The sequence below is a fragment of the Chelonoidis abingdonii genome, chromosome 2 (genome assembly GCF_003597395.2).
Source record: "Chelonoidis abingdonii isolate Lonesome George chromosome 2, CheloAbing_2.0, whole genome shotgun sequence".
Lineage (NCBI taxonomy): Eukaryota > Metazoa > Chordata > Testudines > Testudinidae > Chelonoidis > Chelonoidis abingdonii.
The window spans coordinates 100,844,529-100,857,832 of record NC_133770.1 but is presented as its reverse complement, the minus strand read 5'-3'; the positions used below and the strand labels follow the sequence as shown (position 1 = coordinate 100,857,832).

The window sequence follows — 13,304 nt, the reverse complement described above, 5'->3', positions numbered from 1 at the left end:
AGTGTTACAAGGATGTTTTAATAAAATGATACACCTGCAATGCTCTGTCCTCAAATAGTACTGCAGCTGAGTAAGGGAATTGAGCATTGAGCATTGTATTAGTGGGATATGGGGTCTCAGTTACTGTTGGTCTTTTTTTTTATTAATTATTTATTTATTTATTTTAGGCATTTCCATTATCTTTAAGTATTTCTCCAGATATATGGTTGCTCTCAGCTAAACTCCCTGGCTAAGATTTCAGAACATCCATGGGGATTTAGGCAAACATACTTCACTAAAAGCCATGGAAAATGTGTGGCTAAATTCCCTTGGCTGCTTTAAAAATCTGATTCCTTGAACCTTTGGTCAATGGAACTTCCTGCCTTTGGCGTAGTCTTGGAATCCTGAGGATGATCCAAAAGACTTGTGGGCTGATGTGTGAAAAGATTGTTTCCACATGATTAAAAATACATGTCAGATCATTTAAAGGACTGCATTAGTTACGTATCTTAATTGCTTTTTTTCTTTCTTTTTAAATCTCAGAATATGTCAATCAGTCAATCCCCCAAAAAACATCGGCATTTGTAGTACAGAATCAAATCTACAACAACATCTTCCTCCCAGTAAACCCAAAGCCCTCTACAGCTTCAAGCTATCAGAATTCTCACAGCACAGCAGTTGACAACCCAGAGTATCTCAACGCAAACCAGTCTCCTTTTGTCAAAACGGTTTTTGAGAGTTCCCCCTACTGGGACCAAACAGCCAATCACCAAATGAATCTGGACAATCCTGACTACCAACAGGACTACTTTCCTAAGGAAACTAAGCCTAATGGCATCTTTAAAGTTCCTGCAGCAGAAAATTCTGAATACTTAAGGGTAGCAGCACCAAAAAATGAATACATTGAAGCCTCAGCATGACCACAGAAAAACTCTCTCTTCTTGCAGTAATACAAACTAAAATCCAGATGAACAACCTGGCTGCTGCAGGATCAAGCTATGAACTGACAGAAGAGCAATCACAATTCACTGACAGACACGCTTTTCCTTTCAAGCCGGTGGGCTGAATTCACCAAGCTCATTTTACTATATATTTTGAGCTTTTCCTTGTCCATCCACATACATAACGTAGGCACATACCGTACACATGCATGCATGTTGGACTAGAGCAAGAACTTCCTGCAGATAAGAAATTGCAGATGCATTCCTTTTTATTTTCAAATGGTAGCATTATAAAAAGCCATTTTGGGATTAACTGTAAGAATTCCTTTCTACAATGCATATTTTTATAAACATTTCTAATGGAATTTTTGGATCTTTTACAAGATGAGACGCTTGTTGTACTGTTATGTGACTCTCGGACCACAAGGGGAAAAAAGAAGCAATACGTTATTAAATCCCCTGAGAAGAGGTTGTTGTTTTTTTTCTTTCAAACTCTTGAAAGTTGAATAGCTGTTCCAAATTATTGGATCTTAAATATTGACTTCATTTACTGTACTGGTACAAACAGAGGGGGAAAATGAGTCAGAGAGAAGTGTGAAGATTCTGCTTGATGAAGTCGTTTTTAAAATGGAACAGGTTGGTGAAATTTTATAACCCGCAGTGTATTTAGCACAAGGACTGGATGGCAGCACACATTACTTTACTGACCACTACTGTTGGAGACCAGCAGGAAGAACTCAGCACACAGAAGAGTTGTTTGTAAATGTTTATAAAATACTCACAAGTCTGTTTTCTGTATGTTGAATGCAAGCCTTTTTTTTTTATTCTATTGGCTAGCTCTAGATTTGTCAAATTACATTTTTAACAAAAATTTTAAAGATGTTGCTATGACTGAAAAATGAAGTGTCAGTTCCCTTTGTCTCAATTTCATTTGGACAGACTTTCCATAAAGAGCAAGGAAATGCAAAAGGTGTTAATTGGGTTATTTATGAGAGAGCTGGTGATCAGAATGCAACTGCACTAAATTAAACTTGGCTAAGACAAAAATGCAAAAAAATGCAACCTAAGGAAATGAGATTTTGTTGGTTTTTTTTTAAATAGCTCAGTCAAAATACGTTTTTCCTGTATAAAAATTGCAAAGAAAAGGGGGGAAAATACAACAGTATACTCTGTTAAACTTGTGGCAGAATATTGCCAATTGTTGTATCATTGTGCAGGAGTCTGTTGTCTCTTACACGACTGCAGCTGCTGTATTAGGGTGATCTTCTTTTATGCGAGGTATAAAGAAAATACAGAGATAATTGATCAAAGAAGAAAAAGAATAGTCTGAGGTGTTTGAATGCAGTTGCTTAGTTTACTCTTCTGAAATCAGGGGCTGGGAATGCCACAGGCTTCTTTGAAGTCCAAGCCTGGTTGTCTAATTGTCACAGTGGAATAGTCCAAATCAATATTTGGTTTAATAATAAATATACAATATATCTATTGTACATAAAACCATTGTAGCACAAAAAGTTACAGAGATTGGTTCTCTTTAAGTTGTGTGTAGTTTTTAAAACTCCTGCAGTTCTTTTAATACCTTTTGTTAACATTTTTGCTGTCTTCTTTGAAAGGAGTAGGAAAAAAATGGTTAAAGCATTCATTCAAAGAGTAATAGTAATATGGAGGCATCCCTCCATGGCCTTGGTGGAAGGAATATTTTAGCCAAATAGTTGGATCTGAAGCGAGATTTGAATCAAGCGATTTGCATGCTAAGAGCCATAATTAATAGTTAATCATTGGAAAATTACTTGATGACATAAAAACTCAAGTACAAAAAATATGTAACATTTATACTTGAGACATCAATGCAACCTATAGCATCAGGGAATGGTCAAATTTCACTCCTCCTCTGCTATGTTTGGAATACCTCAACGTAAATTCCAGTTGAAATATTGCATTTGAGTCCAGAATCAGGCCCAAAACCCTTAAAATGTTGTCATGGCAGGTTTGTTGGGGGGTGGGGGCATGAAGACTGGCAGTGTAAAATCTCTCATGTTAGATCAATGCAATGCAGGCTGTCATTGAAAACCAGTACACGTATAATAATGTGTCTCTAACAGTACAAGGTCTGGAGCTGGAGCGGAAATGTGATCAATGTATTGTCATCCTCTTTGGGCACATCTCACTCACAATGATTGAAGCCCAGCCACAACCTTACAGAGAATATGTAACAACTTGTATTATTTCCTTGTAACTAAAACACGGAAAAAAATTCTGCTCTCAAGTACACTTTTCCTCTGATCTATACTTGTGTACCTGAGAGCAAAAGTTTGTCCCAATACCATGTTCAAAATGTGCCAGATACACACATGCTCACATAGACATACACAGTCATTTTAGCAATCTTTTTTTTTTCCCCATTAACAAACTCACAAGGGGATTATATGTTTGTCAAATGACTTTCCAACAGAAGTTATGGATCATTTACTAAGTCTACTACTCAAAGCAATACAGTACTATATCTTCTCCGACAGTCTTCCCAATGCTATTCCCAAAATGTTTCCGTGACATTTTTAGCTTTTAAAAATGGTTATTAAAATAAAAAAAGTAGCACTATAAGTTACCAGCATTATGTAGCATGGAAACTATTTAATACAGATTAACCTCTCTACATTTTTTAAATGGTTCCTGGAGGATTTTGTAACATGACCACCGTGAAAGCCAATGAGAGTCACACAGCTATATCCTTTAAGAGTGTTTAAGAAATCTAAGGTTGAGTTCTCTTTTTTATTTATTTTTTAATGGAAAACATAGCAGAGAGAATATGGGAGCCAGCTTCTGATGCAAGACTGTCTGTAATTTATGAACTGTCCTAATTTATGTAGTACAGACTCTAGGTTTATGAACTAACAATATTTTTAAATAATTCTGATAAATGCGTCGTGATTTCCTAATAGGGAGCCCTAAGTTATTCAGACCCCAGCAGAAAAGAAGGGCAATGAGCACATTAGCATGTCAGCTCAGCTTCATTGTACCAAACCATTTCAATGCACTTAAAATAAGTAAATGTGTGGTTTAAATGATCTGTTTTTTTTTTTTTTTACTGGAGCACTCAAATTGTGCAGCAGCAAAGATTCCACTTTATATTGTAGAGATCTAAATGAATCCATGGGAGTTATGCATCACTTTCACCTTTGTTGTGGAATCCTGATACTCTGCTGTTATACTGTATCCAGGATTATAACTCTTCTCCTTCTGCATCTCAGGCAATTTAGTCAGGCCTCTCTATAGCTGAGATAAAGGTGAACCATCTCAGCTGGTAGTAATCTAAAATCCCATATCCTTTCAGTGGGAAGTCACTAGAGGGCAACAGTGAGCATATACGCCTGTACACAGGCATAAAGGCAATGATAAATTACACTTCAAGATCTCTTACAGATCACCTCCCCTAGAGTGTGCTAGATTTCAGTGTAAATCGTACAGTTTCATATGATGACTATGAAACAGCTGTGCGTCACCACTCAGTGATCTACTATAAAACAATCAAACCAACCTAAGTGGCCAGTGAAGTATCACAAAGCCCACCTAGCTTTATCTGTCCATAACCAGTTTGCTAGAAGATTTATGAATCTAGCCCCAGGATCCAACTGATATGAAACAGACTGTAGGTATAATTGAACAATATTTCACTGGTATCCAAGTTGCTCACTTGTCTTTGTCACACGAGGTTATTAGTTGCTGTGTTGGAATGGGATTTTGTATTATAGAGAAGGTCTGTATAACAAGAAATGATTTTTATTATATTTAAAGTGTGTTTACAGATGTATTGCTATATAAATTATTGCAGCACTAGAGTAGAACCTAATTATAACGTAGACTATATATATGTATATATTGCATTTTTCCTGGGCATTCAGAGTGGTCTCCATTATAAAGTGATCAGAGCTCCTCCAGTTTAAAACTAGGAGAGTAGCTAAAGGGGGAATCTTCTTGCAATATCTGAGCAAAACTCAGATTCTCCTTTTGAGCAGTTTGCAAGGAAATTAAAATTGCAAGTTGATTAATAATAAAGCAGCAGCAATTATGCCATTATGATTAAGAGTCTGTAGTCAGGTCCATTATAAAAGAGTTTCCCTAAATACTAATACATGATAGACCGAACCATTTTAAAGAGTGGTCTATCAGGAGTTGTGTGCATAAAATGTCTTTTTAAAAAATATGCCTGAATAGAGACAGATCCACCAGAGCACAACAGCTTTTAAAGGATCATAGACTCTCACATGGGAAGGAGTTTTAAAATACTGCCTCTAATTTCTCACATAAAGAGGAGTGACTCTGAACAGCATTGTGTGTACTTACTTAATTGGCTGCAAATTGTTTTGTTTTGCACTGGGAAGGAGTTGGCTTGGGAAATTTGGAAAATGTTTCAGTATATCATATAAAGTGAACTTTCTGCAGGGTCCGATGCCGTTGTCTCATTTTCAAGTGAAGCGAAATAACCTGATGAATTTCTTTGGTTAGAGCACGTTGGAATACATGGCACTCCTCAAGTTTTTTTAATCTTTAAGGTTGATTTGCTGCTCCTTCCTATCCCATTCAGCTAATCTTTAGGGCCCTGAAGTGATAGATAGTATTGCATTTCCTCTAAAAGGAAACAAGCCTGCATGGGATGAGGAGGCTGTAGGCAGAATTATATAGAGGGACCATAGCCAGGGAATCTACACACAATACAGATCCACTAGCCCAGAATTTTCTTAGAGGGGAAGGCACAGCAGTCATTGCCAACTGCTTCAGCTCAAGATGATAGCAGCAATTATGAGTGGCTAAGCAGGTGCACTATGCCCTACCTGCTGATTGGGAGGAAAATCCTCTCAACCGTCACATAGGTTTGAGGGTTTTTGTTTTTGTTTTTTGTTTTGGTTTGGGTTTTTTTGGTGCAAAACCCATTTACTCAGGTTTTGTGCTACAAATGTGAATTGTATCCTATGCACAGAAGATCAAGTATGTGTATTCCAGATCCAATTTAACAGGACCACAAGACTTCAAATGATTCAAGCGCTTCATACTGAGAAGTGCATGAGGTGTTCTCAGTCTGTCTGGTGATAAATAACTGAATGTCAATGATACTTTGCATTTCCTGACAAGCATTCATTTTTCAGGTTAGAAGTTTAACATCTACTATAGCACACAAGCTGCTACCTCTTCATTGTCTGCTGGTAAAATTGCGCTAGCTTTTTCTTTTTTTCTTTTTCTTTTTTTTAAAAAAAAAACAACACATTTCTCTGTGAGAAAACACTTTAGACAGGACAAAATGAGAAAATGTATCTCTTTGTATTCCCCTTCCTGAAGAAAATGTACAGTAATGTAATTTTAAACTCTGTATAGTTATACTGCCAAGCGGGACACTTCACCCGAGTGTTTTGTAATGTTGTTGTTAAATCACCACTAAACCGGATTTTTATATTGAAATCCCATTTTTTTAGCTTTGCTTTCCCAATAAGTTTTGTTTCTCTCTGCTCTAATAGATGCCTTTTAAAAGTCTTTTTAAAAAAAATAAAATAAGGAAAAAATTTAAGAAAAAGAAAAACAAGACACCTTTACGTAACTTTTTAAGTGGGTTGCATTAGGACCAAAGAGAGTATGTCTTATTTTCTTGCTTTAAAGTAATAAGTCAAAATGCCAATCGATCACCTCTTTCACAGTTTCTTATTGGGGGCGGAGAGGGGGAATCATTGCCCCCTAATCCTGCAAAAGGATCTGCACTGAGCCCCACTGAAGTCACTGGGGCTCTTCATGAGAACAAGGATCTGCCCACAGAGATCCAACTGGAGCCATGCATAGCACGTGGGCCAAATCTGATGTCTTTATTCAATTTTGACATGTGGTCTGCTCAGTCAAAACTCTTGTTAAATTAAGGGGAGTTTGGACCAAACAGGGTCTGACTGAAAACTGAACAAGGACGTCAGGTTTTGGAAGTGTCAGGAAAAAAAAATGTGAGTGGAAAATAATGAAGTGGTTGTATCACTGCTTTTCATCTGGGGAAGGTTGTAGGCAGATAAGACTGTCACTTTGCAAGCATGTTTTTGATTACATTATTTCTTTCAATATGGGGTGCGAACTAAAAGCATGAGATTTTCATGACTGACTTTTATCTCCCTGCCAGACATTCTGCCTGCTTTGAACACTGCACAGGTTTTCAGGGCATCAGTATTTCCTTAAAACTTATGGACTGTGAATTATGGTTATAATTTCCAATGAATGGTAATGGGAGTTAAGGTAACTTTGAGAGAAGGATGTAATATTCTTTGGCTATAATGCAGTTAAGAGTGAATGCAAACATTCAGTAGTGTTAAAGTCAAGGAAAGGGATTCTTTAAGAATGAATGAAACAATCTGGAAGATGGCTGTCAAAAACCACATGATGCATTGAGCCATACCCTGGTCCCAACAAAGGCAGTGGCAAAATGCCTGAAGCAAGGATTTTGGTCCTTTATGTTCTGCCATATATATATATATATATATATATATATATGTAGCCTCCCACCACCACCACCTCATTGTTACCTCAGAGTAATTCATCCTCCTTATGAACAAGCTGAAAAATCAAAACCCCCAGCTCTGAACCTAACCAATAGCTTTATGAGGGATTTGTCCATATGTAGGTGATACGGTACATGTTCTTAGCTCTCTCAGTGGTCCTGGAGCTTTTTCCAAAACATCCTTCTAATATCTTAGAATCTATCTGAAGGGTGAGAGCAGAGTGAGACTAATATTGAGTGTTTTAGAAAATCCCTCTTGCTGTGCATAGGGATCCAACGGATCCAGTACCCATTTTAGGCTGCTTTGTAATGATGCAATCAACTGGGAGTAATGTCTTGGTTATAGTAAACTATCAAGCAATCTATCCATATAGAGAGTACCTTTTAGCATTGTAAAGTTAATCATCTATGAAAGCACTATTTGTACAAATAAGAAATGCTGTCTTTTATACAGTTTAATGATTTATACTATTGATCAGAGATTGTTTGTATATTGAGTGATAAAAATAAGGTGTATATTGTTCTTTCTTGTTTTTAATTTTTGGAGAACATTTATTTTAATATACTGTATCGTGTTTGTGGGGAAATAAGTCAGGTTGGCTGGTTTGTAGGGTGAATAGCCATGGAAGAGCTAATGTTAAAAGTCTTTTATTGAGAGATTTTGAAAAGGTGTCACCATGGGGATTTAACCAGAGCTTACTGATCTTAATAACAAGGCGCCTTTCCTCTCTCTAGCGCATTTATGCTGCTCTCATGCCCGGTGTTCACTGTTGGGTTTCATAGTGCAGTATGATACAACTAACAGTTTTGAGCATTGCAGCTGCTGTTTACCGAGGTGCTAGGGAAATGCACTCTTTGAAATGCACAGCAATGTCTCTCCTTAATTTTTACCACAAATGTAGCAACCAATTCAAAGCAAACCCTCAAGCTCAAATCCACAGGATATTTTACTTTTGAGGCCCATGCTATTGCCCATTTATAAACCGTGTGCTATTTTAAGAAGTCCCTTCTTAAGCTTCTCTCCCCATCAGCATTAACAAAGCAAGAATCCATGGTAAGGGGATATATATACATAAAATAAAATAAAACTAAACTAAAAACTCACAAAAGACTTCAGTATGTAAGGGAGAGAATTGACCCCACAAAAATGCCTAGAAAAATAAATAAATAAAACTCACACACACACACCCCCCCCGACTCCAGGCAACACACTAAATAGTCATATAAAAAAAGCAAACAATGAACTCTAGTTTTAGTGCATTCAGACGAACAACATGGAAGCATGAATGAATAGGGTTGCAGAGAAGAGGAAACCATATCAGTGAGGGTCATACCAGATGTAGGGTATTAATCCAAATGGTGGAACTCCCCGTTGAATTAAATGGGAGTTGCATACCAGGGTCAAGGGAAGCACATAATCCTAAATGTAATGGAGATTTCTATGGGGTATGTAGAAGAGAGAGAAAAGTTAGCCTGGGCTTCCTCTAGGAGTAAAATACGTTGTGTAGCTGAGACGGTAAAAGGTCAGAGGAGTTGGAACTGGATACATGAAGCACAAGATCAGTCTGGATAAGTCCCCATTATACTGATTTGTAAATTAGTAATTTTTTCTTTAGAGATGAACTTTGTACACAGAGAAAAAGCTACTCTAGCACGTTTCACCGAACCCCTTCCATCACATAAGCTGCATGCTGAACCACCTTGACTTATTTTATGCAGAAAATTATGTATTCTTAAAATTCATATAACTGGTCCTCAGAAATGTCTAATGTATATTACTGCATGATATTTTTATTTTAATAAAAGTAATGAAATATGACTTTGCTGTATTGTAGTACTTTGTTCTTTCTAGAGATTAGAGCACTGCAAATCTGCAGATATCCACAGATATCCATGAACCATGTTTGCGAATCAGTTGCAGATACAAATTTTATGTCCATGCAGGGCTCTACAGATGAGCAAGTCCAGCTTAGGGGAGGTTTCTTAATATGCTCCAATTTCCTTCCCAGGTTATAATAATGCTTTGCACTTCTATAGTACTTTTCATATGGGGATCACCACACAATTTACATACACTAATTTGCAGTATTGTAGCCAATGTTGGTGCTAAGGTATCAGAGAGACAAAGTGGGTGAGGTCGTGTCTTTTATTGAACCAACTTCTCTTGGTGAAAGAGACAAGTTCTTGAGCTTACACAGAATACTTTATTGATACTTATCAGAGAGCTGAAGAACAGCTCTGTGTAAACTCAAAAGCTTGTCTCTTTCGCCAACAGAAGTTGGTCCAACAAAAGATATTACCTCACCCACTTTGTCCCTCTAAATACTAAGTTAGGCTCACAACTTCCCTATAAGGCAGGAAATAGAATTATTATCCCTATCTGACAAGTGGGAAAACCCAGGCACAGAGAAGTTTTTATGATTTGCCTGAAATCCAACAGAAAGACCGTAGGAAAGCTGGGAATACAACCCACAGCCAAGATCTCCAAAAACAGAAGCCTAAAGTTAGTTGCAGATTATGGATTTAGGACCCTAAGTTAAAGGCCTGATACTCAAAGGTGCTGAGCACCCATAGGTTTCCATGGACCTCAGTGATAGCAACATCAACGTCAACATCAATAAAGAGTGACACTAGCACTCCCTTCATTGAAAGTGGATAAAGAGATTAGAGGGTCTGATTTATGAAAACAGGGCAAAGGAAGTTAATATGTAAAGGTGGCAAAGGGGTATATGACTGAGTTACAAATACTAGAGAATAGAAAGATAAAAGGAGAGTGTTTGGTTATGGCCACAGAGGGTATGTCTACACTTTGATTGGGGTGTGTAATTCCCAGCTCAAGGAGTCATACTTGTGCTAGCTCTAATCAGGGTAACATGCTAAAAATAGAGCATAACCATGGGGGATGGGGAGAGGGTGCAGAGGGAGGAGCTAGCTGCCCCAAGTGTGTGCCCAGAGTAATGTATTCTTAACAAAACAAGGGAAAATTGAAGTTAGCTTATAGGAAAATATTTCTAAATGTTAATTATTCTGTTAGAAAAATATGAATTTCCCAAGGGAGGCCACTGAGGGAACACACTGCAGAGTTCAAAGCAGACCTGATAAAACACTGGCCGATAGCATAGAGGCTGATCCAGCACTAGGTCACTCTACGTGATCCCCATAGCCTGTTCCAACTTTGGGCCCAAGCTATTGTTGAGCTGTGACTTTGCCTCATATATTATTTTAAGCTTGCTTTTAAGTCGAATGACACCACTGGCATAGAATACCGATAGGTGTGTAGTGCTTCTTAAGCTGAAACACAAGGGGGCAAAGTAGGCAATTCCTGTGATTGGGTTATTAGGCTTTGCTATGATTAAAGGCCTGTTATATTAGTGTAAGGCTTGTGGAGGTAGTCATGCTAAAGGCTAGTTTTAGCTAAAAGGATTGCAGGCCCAAAAAGCTAACTCTTTATCATAAATTCTGCACTTTCAGTCTGAGTCACAAATGAGGGACCACAAAGGATACAGTGCACTGCAGGATTCTCTGGGGATGGCTTTAGCAAGTTGGTAACTAGGCAGTTAGACTGCAATAAAATATAAGACATAAGTGATGTAGGTTATTAATATTAATAAGTATAGGTGTGATTATGGAGACCTGGAATGCCACATATGGATGATAGGCAAGTAGCAATCTTGTTTTGGTCATCGAACCTGATCAGATATGGCTGGGTATCCAAGAATTTACATAAAAGTGGGGTATAAAATCGTCATTGCCATTTCCTAGTTTTTTGTGTGCTCTCAGGTCTCCGCTGCGTCTGTGACTTTCTGAGGCACTCCCCTAATATTGCATTCTTCTCTTTATGTCATCTAAGTGTTGAAAGTATACAATGAAACCTTATTGGCTTAAAGCTCTACCTGAATTTATATCTTGAGGCTGTTCTTAGAAGTGGTGTTATATGGGGTTATTTTAATGTAAGGGGTTAATTGGATACATCTGTCTCACTCACAAATCACAGCAACCCCCTAATGAAAGAGAAGTATTCATCAGGGAAATTTCTGTGTATCCCACTTTGGGCAAGAACCTGCAATGAGTTGATAAATAGCATGTGTATGATTATTTATAAACATCAGACATGTATAGTTTCATTACTGACTGACCTACACTATAAAATTTGGCTCTTCTGATCTTGATGGTACCAAAATTTGGGTTTGAACCATCTCTCCTTTTAGCCAACTGTACAATTACATTAGCTTTGTTAGCAACTGCATAGATGTAATGGTGGCCAGTTAGGCACATGCTTGTGATAAGGACTTAAATCTTTCCCACAAAATATACATACGTACATACAATTTAGGGGCTATTTGTCTCAATATTTGGATCTTAATGCATGTTCCCTCTGCTTCCCTTTGCATTGTTCTCGATTTCCTGGCATATTATGGAAGTTATTAATTCCTCACAGGTGATTCTCTATAACTTCACAATTAGGGCAAGTAACTATAAATCTTCCTAACCTTTCTTGCCAACTCAGGAATGAACCTAACCACCCCCATCACAAGGGCCTTATGGAAAATACATATGCAATTCTATATGCGGAAAGGCTTTCAGCTGTGGTTCCAAAATTGTGAGATGAGACTGGTAATGAAGTAGGGACTTGGCCATGTATTTGTGTAGGAATATATGACTATACACTAGATAATTCAACAATTGCTCATTGTAATTCATGAAAGGAAACTTCTCTCCACGCAGTTCTGTATGCCACGTGCGTTGCATTAGAGCCATCTCTGTCATGTCACAGGTCAACAAAAATCATAATGCAGTGATGAAAGAGGGTAATGGCATGTCATGCCAGAGGAAGAAACTTCAGTGATGCTTTTTTGGCATTGAAAACCCTGCTGGAATGAAATGTCTGGGTCAGGCTATTAATATTCTAGTGTGGTGGCAGCACCAGTTGAGGCTGCTGAATTGGAGCTAGCTTGTTCATGGTTTTTATAATGTCATCAACCGGGGGGGGGGGGGGGGCCATGGGACTTGCCATGCTCCGGCCGGGGGAACGGGACGGGGGGGGGGGGGGAGGGGTTCTTGCCTTGCTGAGATTACAGCGGCAGGGCATTCTGCTCATTGAGGATTCAATCCTGCAAGGGGCTGAATATCAGTACTTATGCACAGGCTTAACTGTAGGCTTAAATGCTTTGTTGGATTAGGACCAAAGTGCTCAGCACTTTGTGGGATTCAGCCCATATTGGTCAACAGTTGCCAAATGCATCAACCTGTTCATAAAACAAGTTTAAAACCCATGATGTACATAACAGTCCTTGACAAGCAAGAGTGTGTTTGGTTTGGTTTTAAAACCGTGTAGAGGAAAATCTGTTCAAATAAATGTTTTGGGGAAAAATGAAGTATGAAATTGATCAGTTACACTGCTCCAGTACAAATCAAAGGCCCAATCCTGCAACTGTAGGATCAGGCCCTAATGACTGAGCTGAGTTACAAAGTAAGGCTCCCCTGCCCTAGTCCAGCAGCTGTGTGAAGGTGGGCTTCAGTGGGGCAACATGAAGGGAGTCCACTGAAACCCACCCATAAAGATACAGGTGCAGGACTGATGCCATAGACCCCATGTAGTGAGGCAGACTGGCCCTCCCCAGACACAGAGGAAGAGGGTGGCTCCACCCACACGTGGTAGAGCCCTACCTCCTATCTCTGCCACCAGAAGCCAAGGGGCAGGGCTGGAAGTATAAAGACGGGACCTGGAAGCTCAGTGGGGCCCATCCACTGGAGGGGACGGGTGCTTCCCCTGAGCTCTTGTCCTGGGAGGTGGCCGCAGGCCCTCAGAGTGCAGATGACTGGCCCAGACCACCTGGACCCTGGACTGACCTGACCCCAGGGGAAGC

At 38.8% G+C, this 13,304-nt stretch overlaps 1 protein-coding gene across 2 annotated transcripts in view; it reads left to right on the top strand.

The window, feature by feature from the left end:
• The window catches only part of EGFR (epidermal growth factor receptor), a 516,130-nt gene that overhangs the window by 247,452 nt on the left and 255,374 nt on the right, over positions 1–13,304 (top strand). The window contains exon 28 of one of the 2 annotated variants that reach the window (XR_012655247.1): positions 523–1,501. Coding sequence is in view for 1 of the 2 variants with exons in the window: in XM_032793483.2 (XP_032649374.1) it covers positions 523–899 (377 nt within the window). In the remaining variant the exon portion in view is untranslated. Of the gene's footprint in view, positions 1–522; positions 6,644–13,304 lie in introns of those variants that run through there. The other variant, XM_032793483.2, reaches the window with a different exon arrangement.